The sequence below is a fragment of the Solenopsis invicta genome, chromosome 14 (assembly GCF_016802725.1).
Source record: "Solenopsis invicta isolate M01_SB chromosome 14, UNIL_Sinv_3.0, whole genome shotgun sequence".
Classification (NCBI taxonomy): domain Eukaryota; kingdom Metazoa; phylum Arthropoda; class Insecta; order Hymenoptera; family Formicidae; genus Solenopsis; species Solenopsis invicta.
The window spans coordinates 5,172,258-5,191,486 of record NC_052677.1 but is presented as its reverse complement, the minus strand read 5'-3'; the positions used below and the strand labels follow the sequence as shown (position 1 = coordinate 5,191,486).

At 31.3% G+C, this 19,229-nt stretch overlaps 2 protein-coding genes and 1 non-coding gene across 13 annotated transcripts in view; 1 reads left to right on the top strand and 2 right to left on the bottom strand.

Annotated features, from left to right (window-relative positions):
- Window positions 1–1,739, bottom strand: part of LOC105194433 (ankyrin repeat and LEM domain-containing protein 2 homolog) — a 73,722-nt gene extending 71,983 nt beyond the window's left edge. For 2 of the 7 annotated variants that reach the window (XM_039457282.1, XM_039457283.1), the window contains exon 1: window positions 938–1,064. Coding sequence is in view for 5 of the 7 variants with exons in the window: in XM_039457280.1 (XP_039313214.1) it covers window positions 776–796; window positions 938–1,082 (166 nt within the window). In the remaining 2 variants the exon portion in view is untranslated. Of the gene's footprint in view, window positions 1–775; window positions 797–937; window positions 1,444–1,486; window positions 1,610–1,720 lie in introns of those variants that run through there. The other 5 variants (XM_039457280.1, XM_039457279.1, XM_039457286.1 and 2 more) reach the window with 5 other exon arrangements.
- The window catches only part of LOC105207896 (N-acetylglucosamine-6-phosphate deacetylase), a 150,470-nt gene continuing 132,234 nt past the window's right edge, over window positions 994–19,229 (top strand). For 3 of the 5 annotated variants that reach the window (XM_039457290.1, XM_039457287.1, XM_039457291.1), the window contains exons 1-4: window positions 994–1,101; window positions 1,606–1,692; window positions 1,946–2,200; window positions 3,560–3,834. In XM_039457290.1, the coding sequence (XP_039313224.1) occupies window positions 1,990–2,200; window positions 3,560–3,834 (486 nt within the window). In that variant the 5' untranslated portion in view covers window positions 994–1,101; window positions 1,606–1,692; window positions 1,946–1,989. The remainder of the gene's footprint in view (window positions 1,102–1,605; window positions 1,693–1,945; window positions 2,201–3,559; window positions 3,835–19,229) is intronic. The other 2 variants (XM_039457288.1, XM_039457289.1) reach the window with 2 other exon arrangements.
- On the bottom strand, window positions 4,822–4,897 carry Trnas-gga. The gene has a single exon. It is a non-coding gene; the product is annotated as a tRNA-Ser (tRNA).

The following is a 19,229-nucleotide window of genomic DNA, read 5'->3' as shown; positions in this document are numbered from 1 at the left end:
TCACAGCACATATTACTTTGACGTGTTGAATCTTCGTTGTTCTTATTATTTTAAGGGTTGTTTTTGTTTCTTGCCCTATCTATCATAAAACTAGTGTCTATTACAGAAACAGAAAACCCTTAATGATTATAAGTATCAATATCAATTATAATCTAGAAACGAATGAGAGGAACAAGAAAAAATGTACTTACCAAAGCAGTACATGTTATGTTGCTTTTGTTTATAGTTTATAATACGTTCTTAAGTAGAAATTTTGCTAATCTTTTCAGTATCCATTATTTCTAATATATTGTAAACTCATTTATTTAGTAATATAAAGATTTAAGATACATTTTATCACATATTGTAATATTTTTGCTTATGATTTATGATACATCCTATCTTGCATTGGGATCTTGCTAATCATTTCAATATGTGTTTTTAGTGTATCGCAGACTCATCTATTTAGGCAAAGATTTAATAGATGTACTTATCATTTATATTAAAATCCAAATACATTATGAGTATATGGATGTTTCAAATTCGTGTATTTTTCACAAGCATATATGATCGCAGAGCTACACGTGGCCTCAGAACAAATAATCACAAAGTATTTATATCACTATTTTGTCGGAATAATAATTTAACTTGAATAGCTATTGACTTTAACCATTAATATCTTGCTTAGCAGAGCAGAGCAACAATTCTGTCTACCAAATTCTTCCGTTTTGTACAAAAAATGCATCAATAGACTATATTTTTATCAAAGTATAAATAGAAAACTGTAAATATTTACCATTGAAGAATTGTTTTACATCTGTAAAATTAATGAAAAATAAACTTTTAACATGAACAAGCCCATCGTGTATAGGAAAGTCGCCAAAAAATAATGCGTGTACAGAGAGATAATATAATAAAACGTTTATAATTATAATTAATAAATCAATTCTTAATTAACCTTTCCCATCTGCATTCTCTTCCATGTACTCTAGTGGTAGATACACGGCATGGTACAGAGTCTCGACCGGGAGGTTAGGATGCGTGTTGCATAACACGTTTTCGCCCTCGCTCATTGCGGTCTTCTCAATATTTTCATTTAGCATTTAACCAGTTAACAGCGCGGTAAGTATGCAGATCCTCGCGTCACTTCAAATTTAGATAAAAATATACTCATTCGACGCGTATTCACTCAAAACGAAAGAATCCGGCAGAAAAAAAGCCGCGGTCTGCCTCGCGAAGCGAGTTATCGAACACTAAAGTAAAAGTGGGCGACTATTGAGGTTAGGAAACCTGTCATCTCGGCGTAATGTAATGAACTGAGCATGCGCCGTGTTAAAAAAAAGTGTGCCAAATTTGAAATTATACTGACAGGTTTCTTAACCTCAATAATCATCAATTTTAGTGCTTGATAATTCGCTTTGCGAGGCAGTTTTTTTCTTTCATTTTGTGCAAAAACGCGTCAAATGAGTCCAATTTCATTAAAATCGGAAGTGTTCTAGATAATTACCAAATGATATATGTACAACGCACTCGAGTGATGTTTTCGAACGCAGCTCAAGTCGATATGACAGATATCTTAACCTCTAAAGTTTCGAGCTTTAACGATAAATAACTTCGCTTTGACAGGCCGGTCGCCGCTTTTTTCCGCCAGATTGTTTATTTTTGAGTGAAACTGCATCGAAGGAGTATATTTTTATCAAAATTTAAGGTGAGGTGAGTATTATGAGTTCTATATAATTACCGTCATGTACTTCAGCCTAAAGCCTAATTTAGACTGCACCAAGCGGCAAGCGTCGAGCAGCAGATTTCCATTGATTGGCTCGACGCTTGTTGCGTGCAGACTGAAACAGACTTTATGCTAATATGTGTGCTCCCGGCTTTATTTTGCGACTCTGATAAGAGATAAGAAAGTCTCTTGATAATTATTGATAATGCCTTCTATATGCTCTTATTTATAAAATTATAGAGTCACACACATTGACATACATCTCATATGTGCCATTGTTGAGCATGTTGCGAAACGACAAAGGAATTCTCAAGCAATTCTATAACTGTAAGATCCTGCGTGATAGTAAAATTTTGACAGAGGATCTATGGGTGCGAGACGGAAAGATCGTGAATCCGGAGAAAATCTTTTATGTCGAGAAGATCAAGCCAGATGTTAAGATAAATTGCGGCGGCGCTTTGATCTCACCAGGATATATTGATGTGCAGATCAATGGTATTTAATCTCTGATTGACATATCTTACACTTTCACATATCATTTAATTTGATATTATGTACTTTAAAAAATAAAGTTTAAATCACTTTTGTAATTTATCATTTGTAAACGTAAGTTTTATGTAATTACCATAAAAAATTATTCATATATTATAAATTGAATTTAACAATTATTATCATAAATTAGAGTTTGAACATCTTTGAATATAATGTTGTATGCAAAATATAGATTATAAAACAATAGAATTATATAGATATAAAAATACTTTATCAAATGCAAAAAAAACTCAAGTGAGTTAAAATAAAATTAATATTGTACCTACATTTTTTCAATATTCAAACTTGTAATATAATGCTTTATGAATAGATATATGATTCAATACCTACATTTGTTTATCAGAAATTCAAAAATCTTTGAATGTAAAATTTGATACAAAATATATAGATTATAAAACAACATTCCAATAAAAAATTTTTTATGTATAATTATAATTTCATGTATAATTATGTGGTCAAATATGTCCACATATATTAAAATATAAATAATAATTATATATAATTATATGTGGACATATTTGATATATAATTATGTATAACTATATCTGATTACATAACAATATATAATTATACATGAAAAATTTTTACTGAGAGAGAAAATTATACATACAAAAATACAGATACAAATATAGATTTGTAAACAACTAAAAAATGTAAATTTTTGAGTTATTATTGCTGCAGATAAGTAATATATTCTTGCTTTTGCTAAATAAAACAAAGACAAGAAATAAAATTTTCTAAAAAAACAAGTTTAAAAATGTTTTCCATTATAATCTTGCATCTATTATTTGTAATGTAATTTTCATGTAATAGTTGATTGTAAAGAAATAACAGTAGCTTATTAGCTTTTTATTCAGTATATTGAATGAGGAGCTGTATATTTCTCTTTTGGTAAGTTAAAAATATTTTTTTGTAAACTAAAAATTTTTGTAAATTAAAAATTGGTAATATTTGAATTATGTTATTGTTAATAATTCATAAATTTTTAATTGGAATTTAAAAATTTTTAAATGTATAGTTTGATATCAAATATAGATTATAGAATTATCAGAAAGTATTATATAGGTACAAAAATATTTTATTAGTATAAAAAATTTAAAGTATGTAAGGAACAAAAGAAAAAAAGAAAGGAACAAGAAAGATACAAAAATATTTTATTAAATGCAAAAAAATTCAAGTAAATTATTAAAAATAATATTGTAAGTATTTTTAGTATTTTATAAGAATCTTATAATTTTATGCTTTTAAATAAATAGGTAATTATAATTAAATAGAGGATTAAATGTTTGCATTTATTTTCAGGAGGATTTGGCATAGATTTCTCATGTAACATTGATGATATTGAAGAAGGCATTGCTAAGGTAGCAAAAGGATTGCTGGGACATGGTGTTACATCCTTTTGTCCTACATTGGTTACATCTCCCACGGAGATGTATCACAAAATTTTGCCGAAAATAAAAAAACAAAATGGAGGTAGCCATGGTGCTGGTGTACTGGGTGTTCATTTAGAAGGACCATTCATTAGTCCAAACAAGAAGGGTGCCCATCCTGAGCATTGTATTAGAAAATTTGATCAGGTAATAAAAGAAGGAAAGGGAAAATATCATTTTGTTTTTTAAAATAACTCAGTAAATACTATAATGCGACACAATTCTTATCAACATTAGTTTGTTAGCCATAGAATTGTACCAATCATTCTATAAAAACTCATTGACCTAGTTTATACCGAACACTTGACACGCATACTAACAAGTAACTTTCTATTAAATTGTCTTAATTTCGACAATACGTGTAAATGTATACGTGATATCTATATTTAATTAATTATCTTGATTCATATGTACCAGCTTAATATACTATTCATTAAATTTATTACCGAAATTAAAATAATTGAATAGAAAGTTACTAAATATTACTCGTATCAAGTATTTGGTCTAAACAAAGCAATTGGGTATATAGAACGAATGTAATTTACAATTTACTGAAAAGGAAAAGAGGATGCATTTATAAGATAGCAAGGAGGTTGTGGAATACTAACAACTAATATTATAAAGGACATTTCAATTATTAAAAAAATCACAAATTAACGTAGATTTGTAGATCTTACCCACTAATATAATAAGTTTACAAAACATTTATGGACATTTTATAAAACATTTTATAAAAAAAAAGTTTTTTAAATAATTCTTTGGTTTAAAATTTAACTTTTTAAAATAATCCAATAATAAGTTAAATGGGCTAAAAAGCTGTGACAGTTATTGGTGACAAACAAATGTGTAACAACAATAACAAAAACCATTTAAAGTAATAAAGAGAGATATTTTGACCGTTGCTGTATCAACACAAATTGAACAAGAATGCTTGCTACGATCGTAGCTAGGTCTTCGTGCTTGTATTGTCTATGTGATTTTATATACTTTTCTCAAGTTCAATGAACTGCGCGCCGAATTAATTTTTAGTCATAACACAATTCTAAATTGAACGAGATTAAACAATATCACGTATTATTTAATATTAACCCTTTTTCCCCCTGAAAAAACTAAAGAAATTATTGCGAAAAATATCACCTCAACCAGGGTTCGAACCTGGGACCTCCCGAATCTCCGGTACGGGTGTCTTAGCCAACTCAACCACTGAGGCTGTGATGATATTTCTCGCAATAATCGACTGAGTTAAAACGCTTTCAAAGGCAACGTGACTTTAAAGTAATAAAGAGAGATATTTTGACCGTTGCTGTATCAACACAAATTGAACAAAAATGCCTGCTACGGTCGTAGCTCGTTTTCGTGCTTGTATTGTCTATGTGATTTTATATACTTTTTTCAAGTTCAATGAACTGCGCGCCGAATTACCATTTACAAAAACCATTTACATGCATATTAAATAACTATTGTACAAAATATTACAATTGCAATAACTGATGTATAATTACTTTGTCACCTGATTAGAACACTGAAAAAGGCTGTAACAAGATCGAAAGGCCAGTAACAAGATCGAAACTAATCATATAACAATTATTACAATTTAGATTGAAATCCAGACTTCTTCTTACTGTTCGTGTTCCACATTTCTTAAATCCAGAAAAATTTTTTTGTTGGAATTATTAATTCTTGATATATCTTGTTAAGACAGATTATATTTATATAATTGGGTTATCTATTATATAAAAAATCTTGTTATAGAAAGTGATAGTGAAAATATAATTATTAAATGGGTAATATTAATAGGAAAATTAATCTTAGTCAATAATTAAGAAATGCATGAATAAAAAAATTAAGAGAAGATTTTAAATATGTTGACATTATTTTATATGTGCTTTAATGGACAAACTAAATCAGATATTAGAAGAATTCAGTTCTTTACATGACATTGCAATTTACATTGGAACTTGAAAAGAATAATAATATAAGTTTTTTAGATGCATTAATGATTAATTGTAATCGTACAATTATTTTTGACCAATGTCATAAGCTTTTTCAGAAAGATTTTTAAACAATAATTTCCACCATCCTCTGAATAAAAATAGCTTTAATCTATAATTTAGTGGACAAAATAGTTTTACTGATTCATCCATGGTTTCATAAAAGAACTTTCACAATATGATAAACATTCTTTGAACTAATGGTTATCCATTGAGTTTTATCTTTTCCATGTGATACGAATCAGATTAAAATATTATACAATATTAAAAAATCTTTTTTCTTGTGGAGCGGTACTTGTGTCCGAAGATTGTAGGGGAGATGTCTTGTTTTGTATAATTATTTTATCTTTTTCTTTCTGGAGCGATACTCGTGTCTGAAGGTTGTAGGGTAGGCTTCTTGTTTTATATAATTATTTTGTATAACAACCTTCTGGACACCAGTATCGCTCCAGAAAAAAAATATTTTTTACTGTTCCATATATCACTTCTGTCTCTAATAAGTTTATATCCTTTTCAAAAAAGTTTGACTGCCAGGTAGCATTTAGAATATTACTTAATCCGAAAAAGACCAGCAAAGATAATCTGAATAAAATGTTTTGTTAGGGCGTTGTCTATATGCGATAAATTGCAAGGATTGTGAATACATAAGACATCTTTATACATAAGATAGACAAAAAGACAGTTAGGCACGAGAGTGAAAGAACACTTTTCGGACATCAGAAAATGTAATTCTCCTAAACCATAGAATAAGAGAAAACCGTGAATTTGATTGGGAGGACGTTAAAATATTAGATAGAGAAACTTCATCGATAAAAAGTAATATTTTGGAAATGGTACATGTAACAAGACAAACACTAGGATTTAATAAACTGAGTGACACGGAGCTACTCTCCGATTTATCTTCTCCTACTCGACCTTTTTCTTTTCATTTAACTAGTTTTTATTCTAAAATTGTTGTCGGCTTGGAATATTTACAGTTAGTAATAACATATTAGTCGCTAGGAAATGTTATTAGTAATTTCTTTACATCCGTAGATTTTATAAGACAAACTTTGGCTGAACGGGATTGCAAGTAGTTAGATTTTACATAATTTTTAATTATTTAATTATTTAATTTATTTTATATATTGACTACATATTAATTTATTCTATACACTGACAACATATTAATAATTTCTAAAGGGCATAGCGGAATAAGCAATGCAAGCAAGCAAGTGAAATCTGCTCTCACACTAATCGAGCTCAAATTGGTACTATTAGTTGGCATCCCTGAGATGTAAAACTTCTTAAAATATTATTCTTAAAAATGCATTTTTTAGGGAGTTATGGAAGGGGGAAGTAAAATTTAAAAAGTGGTTTTTCTCGAAAACGGCTGGGCCGATTTTAAAATATATATGTTGTAAACATTGTTTAGGTAAATATAAGAAAATTTTGTGTAATTTTTGTGATGAAAAAAAACGGTAAAAAAATTTTTGAATTTTTAACGAATTTTGTTTTCCGTGATTTTTTGAGGTACCACTTTTATGTTTACACAAAAGCTTTTCTAAACTCTTTACTTTAACATATTTTTTTTTGCAAATTGATCATAGTTGGCGAACATGGTTAAAAATAACAATCATTCGCGCAACGTTGCGTTACACCGACCGGGCGGTCACGGCTCAACTGCGATCAAGGACAAAAGTATCACTTTCTGTTAACAATTTACACAAACCATTTGGTTCTTGAATAATGTTCATTTTGAATCGCAGTTTCCGAGATATAGTACAATATTGTTAAGAAACATCTTAGGAACTGGAATTGAAATTAGTACAGTCTTTGCAAGAAACCCCATAGACGTTTACACGAGTGTATCGTGAGCGTCGGCTGACGCTCACGAGTTCTTTATATACCTTTTTTTGATGCGGTCTAAATTCGAACTTGGTATCTCGTCTCAAAAGTTGCGTCAAAGGTTTCGCTATTAAAGAAAATTGTGGCACAAATTTTCTGAAGTACCTAGTGAGTCCCACAAAATTTTGTAATGGTTTCGTCATAGTTAGTTTTGGAAATTTTGCCATTGCTTGAATCTTTTCGTTTGAAGGCTTGATTTCTCCTACAATTATGTAATCTAAATATTCCACTTGTCTGACTAATAATTTACATTTCTTTCAATTAATTTCAAGTCTATGTTCCATGGCTGTTGTTAGAACCTTCTTAAGTTTTTTCATTTTCTTTTCTTTATTTTTTGCAGGAATTAATAAGTCATCTAAATGTACTAAGGTTGTTCGATTTGTGATTAATTGTCTAAATATACCCCAAATGTGTCTTTGCTAGAAAACTGCTAGAGTTTGAAAACCCAAAAGAAACTCTCCGGAATTCAAATTGTCCGTCTGGCACAATGAATGATGTGTACTTTACGCTTTTTTCTTTAATTGAAACGTGGAAAAAAACCGTTTTGTAAATCAAGTGTACTGAATACTGCATCGTTTTCAAGTCTACTTGATTCCCAATTAATGGAAGGGGAAATATCTCTAACAATCTCCTTGTTCAACATGCACATAATCAATGCACAATCTGGGTTTTCCATTCTTTTTCTTTAGGAACGACTGGACTGGTGTAATCTGAAGTACTCTTCTTTATGATACCTTTTTTCATCCAGTTGTCAATGATTCCGTTGGCCATATTTTTCTGTTTGGTCGATAATCTTTGTGGGTTTTGATGGACAGGAACGTTGTCCGTCAACACAATGCTTATCTTAATTCCTGTACTCTTACTAGCAGTTGGTCGATAATTTTTGATTAGTTGACTTAATTCATCTTTAATTCTTGAATCTGTTAAATGTTTGGTTAAGTTATCACTCGGTTCTTCTTTTTCTTTTTTTTTTATCTGTATTTATCTGTAGTACCGTTTTCCAATTTACGTTAACGCATCCGATTAAAGATTGGTTATCTTTTGATTGTTTTTCCGTTTCGTTGAATTTTATCAGCGTCATTTGTCTTTTCTTTAGTTTAATTTTGGCCTGGTCTGACAATTCTCCACCAATTATTAAGTTATGGCTGACGAGATCATCAGCTATTACATCAAACGTAAATGTGAAAGTTAATCCGTCAATAATTACTTCTGTTTGGAATCGGCCTAGCGTACGGTTGTTCACAGATCTGACTTTGTCAAATGGAACTAAAATTTGTTTAAGTTCCAGTGCGTCTAATTGTTTGTATAATCCGTGGTAAATCAAATGTAAGTCCCTTCCGGAGTCGACAATTGCTGTCACATTTTCCAAATTGTGACTGTGTTGTACGTCTTTTTGTCGACCCGACTTAATTGTGTCTATTCGAACAATCCTTCCACTAGTTTTGTCTTTGTCAATTTTTGTATATTTAGTTGATACGTGACCAAAATTTCCATATTTAAAACACTTCGTATCTTTTTCTTTATCAGGACAATCCACGCTCAGATGATCTTTATGTCCGCAGTTAAAGCATCTTTTAATCTTTTTCTCTGCTTGTCCTTGAGTTTGTGATTTTGGCTTATTACCCGGCTGAATTTTTGTTAGCTGTTGAGAACAAGCTGTTGTTCCTTGTCTTTGTTATCTTTGTTCGTTATTTTTCTGTATGCTTATTCTCTAACTTCATAACGACAATTCGGTATTGTTACAGCGTCATTGCGTACATATTATACATAGTAGAAAAGCTGCGCAACGATACGTAACGATATTCCTAGCTGTTAAGAGTTACAGAATAAGCCTATTGAGTTTCATAATGTCGAAATTTTTTCCTCAGCTCTTTTATTATTATTGCGCCATACAAAACTGATTTATTTACCTCTTTGTCTGGTATGCCATCTATTACGAGGATAAGTAAAAAATGATCTGCACTTTTGCTAGAACACGTTTTTAAGTTTGTTATGCTGCGTTCCGGGCAGGCAGACTTTAAGTTGGCACTACTGCCGTGATCAAAGCTGGACCTTGATCGCGTCAATTTGTTTAGCCCTACGAGCGTGTAAATATGTCTGCTCCACTAGAAGTTTACACCAAGGAGGAAACAAAGCTGTGATACGATTTCTTTGGTCAGAAGAAGTGAAAGGTGCTGGAATTCATCGGAGACTTTTAACATAATATGCCGGTTTGCCAGTATCAACTCTTGGCTTTGCTGAACTTTTTTGTTGGTGGTGGAAATTGACGGGCGTCCTACTCCTTCTTTGTGTGTTACGCTTATGCGTCCACTTTTAAATTTTTTGATCCATTCATATATACTTCTGCGTGGTAAAGCACTGTGTCCTCATTGTGTTGTATTACAGCTCTCTGTTTCTCCTTGGTGCAAACTTTTAGCAGAGCGGTCATATTTATACGCTTGTAGCAGTAAACAAATTGACGCGATCAAGGTCCAGCTTTGATTATGGGACCCCAGTAATGCCAACTTAAAGCCTGCCTGCTCGAAACGCAGTGTGACAAACTTAAAGACGTGTTCTAGCAAAAGTGCTGATAATTTTTTATTTACCCTAGTATGTATTGAATTTAAGCCTCCAATTCAATGTCTTTATGACTAGCTATCTTTAACATACGATAGATGTACGTCTGAAGTGTTTTGTCTTGTTTCTTTTTAGCGCGTGTAACTTTCTGATAAACCTGTTTGCTGATCAGCGTTTTAGAAAATTTGTCCGTGAGATTCTTTTTAAATTTCTTCCAGCTAGTCGCCTTTACTTCAAAACTGATAAAAACTTTTGCAGATCCTTGAAGAAGTCTTTTGGCATAAATTATTTTTCAGCCAGTCAAGGCAAGATCGGAAAAAATCCGGCCAGTTAAGACAAGATTTTGAGAATTTTTTATCGTAATAAGTGTTTGAAAATTCTTTCTTCGTTCTGAATACTTAATTGAATTCGATGTTCGAAATTTTGAGCAGTTTCCAGAAGGACATTTCTAGGAATAGAAATGCAACAGTTTCTTATACGGTCTATTATATTGTCTCTAGTTGTAGATATTTCTGCGTAAACCAGATTTTTTATAAATCGCCATAGGAAAAAATCGGGACTTGTCTGATCCGGAGATCTGGGGCATCATTCAACATATCCTCCAAGTCCAATAAATTTACGTTGGAAGAGACGGTGAAGAAACTGTCGGACTCCTGTGAGCTGGTGCGCCATCATGTTGGAATCACATGTGTTGTTTTGTCACTAGGTCTACGTCTTCCAAGAAGACTGGCAATTTATGTTCTAGGAAATGCAAATAGTTCGCTGAATTAACGTTTCCGTAGGGGTCCAATTAAGTAACCATTTACAGTATCACACTACACTACAAGACTCCAACGATGTTGGTGATCAATTGGACGATGCCAATGTGGGTTATCGTAGGACTAATAATGATTGTTGTGTCGGTTTAGTTGGCCTGTATTATGGAAAGTAGCTTCATCTGAAAACATAACAAACCTAAAAAATTGTTGATCCTGCCGTAACATAGTCTGAGCTCAATTACAAAATTCAAATCTTTGACGATAATCATTAGATGTTAGTGCCTGAGTCAATGTTATGTGATATGGATGGAATGTATGCAAGGCCAAAAATCTCTGTGCTTCTTGGAATACCAAATTGTTTTTCAATATCTCGTAGTGAAATATGTGGATTCAAATGCACCACAGCTAACACAAGAAGGACTCGGATCATTCTCAGGCACATTAATACGACGTCGTTGTTTTCTTACATTAGGACGCTGTCTTTTACGTCGTTCGATATCGGCAATCACTCGATCATTAGGATGACATCTATCAGGAAAACGATTATGATACATTCGAGCTTCTGCACGATAATTGCGACGACATTCTCCAAGAACTAAGAGAATATCAACAATTTTGTTCCTTGTGTAGTCTGGCATTGCTGAAGTTACGAAATAAACGAAGAATTTTTTCTAAGTTCAATTTTCAAAAATACTTAACGAAAAAACATTTAATTATAGTGTTTTGGAAAGGGCTCGAGATAAGCTACAAGAATATGTCATAAAAAAATAGGCAGTTTTATTTAAAAAATTGAAAGTGACCTTCACGTGACTTTCAAGTAACTATTCAAGGTCAAATTAATAACATCATCTTATGTCCTCTTCGAAACCATGCAACTTTTGTCTGAAACATTGCATTAAAGAATTATCGAGGTCCGTTTTTTAAAATGGGACACCCTGTATATTAAATTTTAGATTTCTATATGGAGACGTGACCAAGATAGAGCAAAAAACGATTTTTTTATAATACATTTCTACGATTTTCACTACAATTAGTAATAAATCAAGCAAAATTTTGAAAAATTCTGAAAAATCAATTACACTTAGGTATTAGTAAAAATATTTTTTACATTTGGTTTTAGTGCGAATTTCGATTATAAAGAAATGAAAATAATATTTAAACATTTTTTTTTACCCTGATTTTGTTGATTGACCATCTTGAAAAAATTATGTGATCTGTGTTCTCAACTCCTACAAAATATATTTTTTTTAGATTTTTTTAAAAGGTGCAACACCGCAATAAACAAAATTAAAATAATATTTTTTGTTAATTTTTTTTTATAAAATAAAATTGTTTTATTAGCTCTTTAACGTTTTATTTGTCTATAAAATTCCATATTGAAATATTTTCCTGATCACAAGTTGAAAATTAGTGATAACTAAATTATTTTTTATATTTATGAAATAAAAATTTTATTGAATTATAAAAATTGAAAAATGATTTAGCTATCACTTACTTTCAATTTATTTCAATATAGACTTTTATAGACAAATAAAACATTAAAGAGCTGATAAAAACGATTTATCTGCTAATTTAAAAAAAAATTAACGCAAAAATGTTATTTTAATTTTTGTTATTGTGGCCCACTTTTGAATTTTTTCAAAAATTTGTTTGATTTGTTACTAATTCCCAGTCAACAAAATGTTACCACTGTGTCGACAGGCTGACGGCAGATTCGATCAAGACGTGTTGGCAGACTGAACTCAACTAATCACAAATTCTCCTTATATTTTGTTGACAGAACCTGTTGATATTCTATATCAATAAAATGACAGCACCAGGCGAGCACGCCGTGTTGCCAGCACATGACGCCAGATAGGCGGCAGAATTCGAACATGACATGCGCAACATAATCTGACGGCAGACTGCTAGCACAAATCGAGCACCCCTGACAAGATCTGATGTCACGCTGGCAGCAGAAATCAAACATTTTTATTCAAAAACTTTTATTATAAAAAAAATTGGTTTTTTTTTCAGTTTTCTTGCAGATTTAATTCTTATTTTTATTATAGATTAATCTAATTTGCATATATTCTATTTTACTAATTATGATTAAGTATTATTTTAAAATTTTTAAAAAGGCACGGGCCCGGCGAGATTCGAACCTAAGATTTTGGGACAATAACCTAATACGCTAACACTGAGCTAATCGTACATTTGTGATATTGTTAATAAAAAGTTATATTTGAAGTAAACCTAATTTGAACAGGAAGAAACTTAGATGTTGAGTATCGCCCGAACCGTTCTCACTAGCTCTTTGATTATTTAGTTTAAAATATTTTTAAAATAATTTATATAAACTATATAAATAATTAAATAATCATATTCCTGCTCAAACTAATATAGTAAAAAAAAAATACAACAATTGGAAATAGTACTAGAGTATAAAAAACATTGACGTAAAAAGCACGCTTGCAAAAATTAATTTTACAACGAATTGTTAAAAACAAATTACTAAAAACTGACTGTAGAGGAAAGCTGATTATTTCAATTGATCTTGCGAGAAAAATGACTCAAGAAACATATATAACGCTTTTTTAATTGTTATAAACAAATTAGTTGCAAAATTTATTTTTGCAACATTTTTTTAGTAATTTTTCTCGTAGAATCGATTTCCGCAGTCAGTTCTCTTTTAGAGTAAATTTTTAATAATTTGTTTATACAATTGGTTGCAAATTGAGTTGTGAAAAGTTCTTTTTACATTAGTAATGTTTTTTCATGCTTTGGTCCAATTTCTAATTCCAATTTTTTTGACTATTTTTGTTAGTCAGACCATGGCCAGGAATAGGTTTTAATTATTTATATATGTGGACAGATAGAAATCTCGACAAATGCAATGCGGATAGATACAAATAAGATTCCTGTATGTAATCGCGGGCAGGTTCAGATAGAAATTGCAGCGTATAGAATACAAACAGAAACAGACAGAACATATGCATAAAGAAATTGATTGGTTCAATAATTAATCAAATGCATAAAAAAATGAATCAATCAGTTTCTTTATGCATATGTTATTTATGCATGCAATTATGCAAATTTGTCTAAATAGGTCCTTAATAAATTTGTGATGAGTGACGTCACAATTTAAAAGTATGCAAAACAACACGGTTTGCTTGATTTCTGCTGCCAACATAACGTCAGATCCTGTTAGTACGGGGTGCTCGATTTGTGCTGACAATCTGCCGTCAGATTGTGTTGTGCGGGTCTTGCACATTCTGTCTAATTCTGTCGCCAATCTGACATTAGGTGCTGGCAGCATGGCGTGTTCGCGTGGTGCTGCTATTCTGCTGTCAAATTGTCGCATAGATCCTGCTCGTTTTTTTCCGCTAATCTGGCGTCAGGTTTTGTCAACACGCGGTGCTCGATTTCTGCAGTCAGTCTGCCATCAGATTGTGTTGCGTAGGTTATGCTTCATTTCTGCGGCCAATCTGATAATAGTCCTATCAACACTATTTGCTCGATTTCTGCTGGAATTAAATGCCAACAGTTTCTGTCCTATTTCTGACAGCAGTTTATTGACACCGCAGATATTGCAGAGTCTGTATGAAATCTGTTGCCTTTCTAGCAACAGAAATTGATAGCAGATTCTCCGAATAATCTGTTTACGTTTGGCTGACGGGGTTGTAAGTAAAAATTATGAAAATGTAAAAAAATCGTTTTTTCGTTCTATCTTGGTCACGTTTCCATATAGAAATCTAAAATTTGGTATGTAAGCGTTTATTCATATAAGTTATTTTAGAAAAATAGGCCAACTCGAAAAGCCGTGGGGACATTTTTACTTATTCCGCTACGCCCTTTGGACACCGTAAAGCTTTTTGCAGAAAAAGTACAGAATGTATTACACGTAGTGATGAGACACAGATTATTCAACAAATCATTAAATGTAGAAATTGTAAAGGTGAGCACAGATTGACCAAGCACAAATGCTCGGCATATGGAGTGAATAAAGAGATTAAATTGGTTATGGTATAATAATATATTGTTTATTGAAGCTAAAAATATGATCTTTGGAAGCAACACAAATAAAGAATATGATAGATTCATGATTCATTCTAAAGGCTTGGTCTCCTTTAGATTCACGAAATAGTTTAAATAATGGAACAATTAATAATAAGATATTACAAGAATCATATAGCCGTAAATTTGTTAATCGATATAGCGGAAATTATAAAAATAGAGATAATAGAACAGGGGGGTCACGAGAACGAGATGAAATCAATAGGAAAAGAACTTAATATTAAAATTTTTATCAAAACTTTAATAATAGAGAATTGGAAATAACTAAAGAAAAAAGAGGAAAGGGAAGAGAATGTTCATATAGATAGGAAAAATATAATCGATGATTCTTGTCAAGGATGTAACGATAAGAAATTTTTTAACAATTTTAAAAAAATTTTTTAACTTTTAGTAAATAAAAACAATATAATGGAATGGATTAGTAATTTTTAGACGGAGGAAGGTAATCAAGAGATGAGCGAAAAGGGACAAGACATAATGGAGAAAGAGGGAGTGTCCCAGTTGCGCACAAACCCGATTGGACACCACCAATCATAGCGGCCGATGCTTAAAGTATTTCCGTTGGTTGGGTTAGATTAGATTACGTGATTGGTGGGGTCCGATCGGGTTTGTGCGCAACTGGAACTCACACAAAAAAGATACTCATAATATGGTAGATAAAATCTCATTATGGAAAAATCGTTTAGAGGAGGCTAAAGACAGAAGAGTTTTATTGTTGAATAACAAGTAGAGTTACTGAATAGGGATCGAACAATTAACTAATACAATTCTTATTTGGAAAGTAAGGTCCGATTTCATATTTGTTTTTGGATCTTACTTTCCAAATAACCTTTGTATTTTAAATTTAAAAAAAACGGAAAAAAACAGAAACCAAGAAACTAAACAGACAGATAAAAACAACAAACTACTAAGTTTTTACAATTGTATTAGTTATGGCTAAAATATTAATCTGGAACGCGAGAGGGATTAAGGGCAAAAATTAGAAGTTGAGACTCAGATTAAGGAATACGACATTGTTTTAACAGAAACTAAATGACCAAATGACAAACCTTTATATTTTGTGGGTTTTAAAACAGTGATGAGTAATAATCTAATAAGTTCAGGGGGGGAGGGGGTTGGCTATTTTAGTTGCAAATTACATAGACTTTTGGCTATGGATAATTAACCAAAAGTTAATTATCCATAGCCTAGGATAATTAACTAACCTAACCCAGTGGCGTTACAGCCTTTCCAAGAGCTCGAGTCTCCTCCACAACACCTCGCCACGCATCCCGATTTGTCGCCAACCGTCTCCATTGGGACCAATTTTTAGGTGTAAGAACAGCCTTAGGTTATAGAAACCCCTTAAATCTTTATTTTTTTCTACAAAAGCCAAGTGGTACTATCTTTGTAACCTCATTGAAAAATTTTTCTATTCTAACACATGTAGTACTCTCTTTAATTTTTATACAAAATTTAAGTGGTACTATCTTTTTATTATCATTGAAAAATCTTCCTATTCCAATCCAAGTATTTACTTAAAAATAAATATTTTAAAAAATAATCCAACCTAAATGTATTTTTTCAAAAAAATGTATTTTTGTACATCTTTAAATCGCGTCAATTATAAAGAGAATATATTGTTTTTTGAAATAACTGCTATACTACTTTAAACAAATAAAATGCAAGTGATAGTATTTTTATTTTTTTAGTAAAACCAAAGTAGTGTTTTTAATTTCTTATTAAATAAAATTCAAGTGGTATTATCTGTATATTTTCAATGAAAAATTTTTCTGTTTTAATCAAAGTGGATGCATTTAATTTAAAAAAGTTTTAATGGAATATATAACATTTAATCTCAAAAAATTATAGAAAAAACAGAAATATAAAATTTTATTGAAAAAAAATTTTTTAATTATACTTGTAAGATATGCGTTATGAAAGTAATTACGCAATACTTTGCGTAAATTAAAGATTAAATTTCTTTAACATTTAAGTAACATTGTGAATCATTATAATTTTCTAAGTTACTATAACCATTATATTTTACAATATTATATTTGGATTATATTTAGACATTTAGCGCCAAGTTTTTGTAGTCAAAAATATTTTAAATTACAGATGTGTTTTTCGACCGATAATGTAACAACATAATGATAATAAGAAAGCCTTCTTCGGTCGTAGCTGGGTCTTAATGCCTAATAAAAATAACTAATCCAGATAATAACGTAATCCACAATTACGGATTCAAATGAATAGGTCGCACGTTTTACTTTTATGTATATTGAATAAGATACAGAAAGCAAATAGCCAATCCGTAATTATTGATTCAAATGGATTACGGATAGAAAACGAATTCAAAAAATCCAAAAACTGAATTTAATTTTGTTCTATTTAATAATCCTATATTTTTCAATTATTTCTCGTTTGCTGGGTATACATACATACATACATACATACATATACAGGGTGTTCATTAATGGTTGTTCCCACGTTTTACCATAGGAGCACGCATTTGTTATTTCTAATATAATAATATGTTAGAAATACATATCCGTCGGTAAATCATGCTCCTATGGTAAAAAATGGGTACAACCATTAATAAACACCCTGTATATATACAGGGTATCTGGGAACTAGAGAACCTATCGCTTTGAGAATATAAAAGAAATGAAAAGGGACAAAAAAAGTCTTATACCATTTTGCGCTATTTGCTATAATTATCAATTTACAAAATAAAACATCTAAGCCAATGTGCGGTGGTGCCACGCCATCGCGCCTAGCTCGTAGGCAACGGCGCGCGGCGGTAAAGGTGACGCGTTATTGTCTGAATTGGCACGGCGCGACGGTCTGAATTTGTCTCACCGCATGTACACCCAAGGACTTTGATTCTGTCCATGGGGAAATTTTTCAAACTGAAAAGTCGCTATCTTTTTACATACTTACAGTTCATAATTAACGTAACGACCAATAAGCTCTAATCGTTTCATTAATCATGAACTGCAAGTATGTAGAAAGTGGTGACTTCTCAGTTTGAAAAATTTCCCCATGGATAGAATCAAAGTCCTTGGGTGTACATACACTACAAAAATCAAATGTGTTATTTTAGCTGAAACTTTTTCTTACACATTTGATAAATAACACATTTGATTTTTGCAGTGTATGTACACGCGATGCGGCGGATTCAGACCGTCGCACCGTGCAAATTCAAACAACAACGCGTCACCTGTCCCACCGCACGTCGTGCCTACAAGCTAGGCGCGATGGCGCAGTGTCACCGCACATTGGCTTAAACATTTTATTTTATAATTCGATGGTTATTGAGAATATCGCAAAATGGTATAAGATTTTTTTGTCCCTTTCCATCTCTTCTATATTCTCAAAGTTGTAGATTTTTTAGTTCACAGACACCCTGTATATATACAAGGTGTCTCATTTTAAAAAACGCACCTCGATAATTCTTTAATGAAGCATTTTCAGTAAAAATATTTCAGACAAAAGTTGCATGGTTTTGAGGGAGACATAAGATGGTGTTATTAATTTGATATTGAATAATTGCTTGAAGGTTACGTGAAGGACACCTTTAATTTTTTTAATAGGACTGCCTACTTTTTATTACATATTCTTGTAGCTTATCTTGAGACCTTTCCAAAACACTACAAAAAAGTTTATTTTTGTTGAGTACTTTTCGAGTTGTGAGGCTTGGAAGCTACGGTATACTGTAACTTTTAAGCGTCATAACTCGGAAAGTACTTAACACAAATAAACTTTCTTGTAGTGTATTGGAAAAGTCTCGAAATAAGCTATAAAAATATGTAATAAAAGGTACAATATTAGCGTATCGATAGTTTCCTAATTAAAGGGTATTGGTACTTCTCTAACATTCTATATTTTTTTATTGCATTTTTTTTTAGTCGATTTGGAGAGTTTTCTAAAACATTATAAATAAGTTTATTTTCATTAAAGACTTTCCGAATTATGACGCTTGAAGTTACAGTACACCGTAGCTTTCAACCCTCACAACTCGGAAAGTACTCAACGAAAATAAACTTTTTTGTAGTGTTTTAGAAAGTTCTCGAGATGAGCTACAAGAATATGTAATAAAAAGTAGGCAGTCCCATTTAAAAAATTGAAAGTGTCCTTCACGTGACCTTCAAGCAACTATTCAAGATCAAATTAATAACACCATCTTATAACCCTCTTGAAACCATGCAACTTTTGTCTGAAATATTTTTACTGAAAATGCTTCATTGAAGAATTATCAAGGTGCGTTTTTCAAAATAAGACACCTTGTATATATACAGGGTGTCAGCTA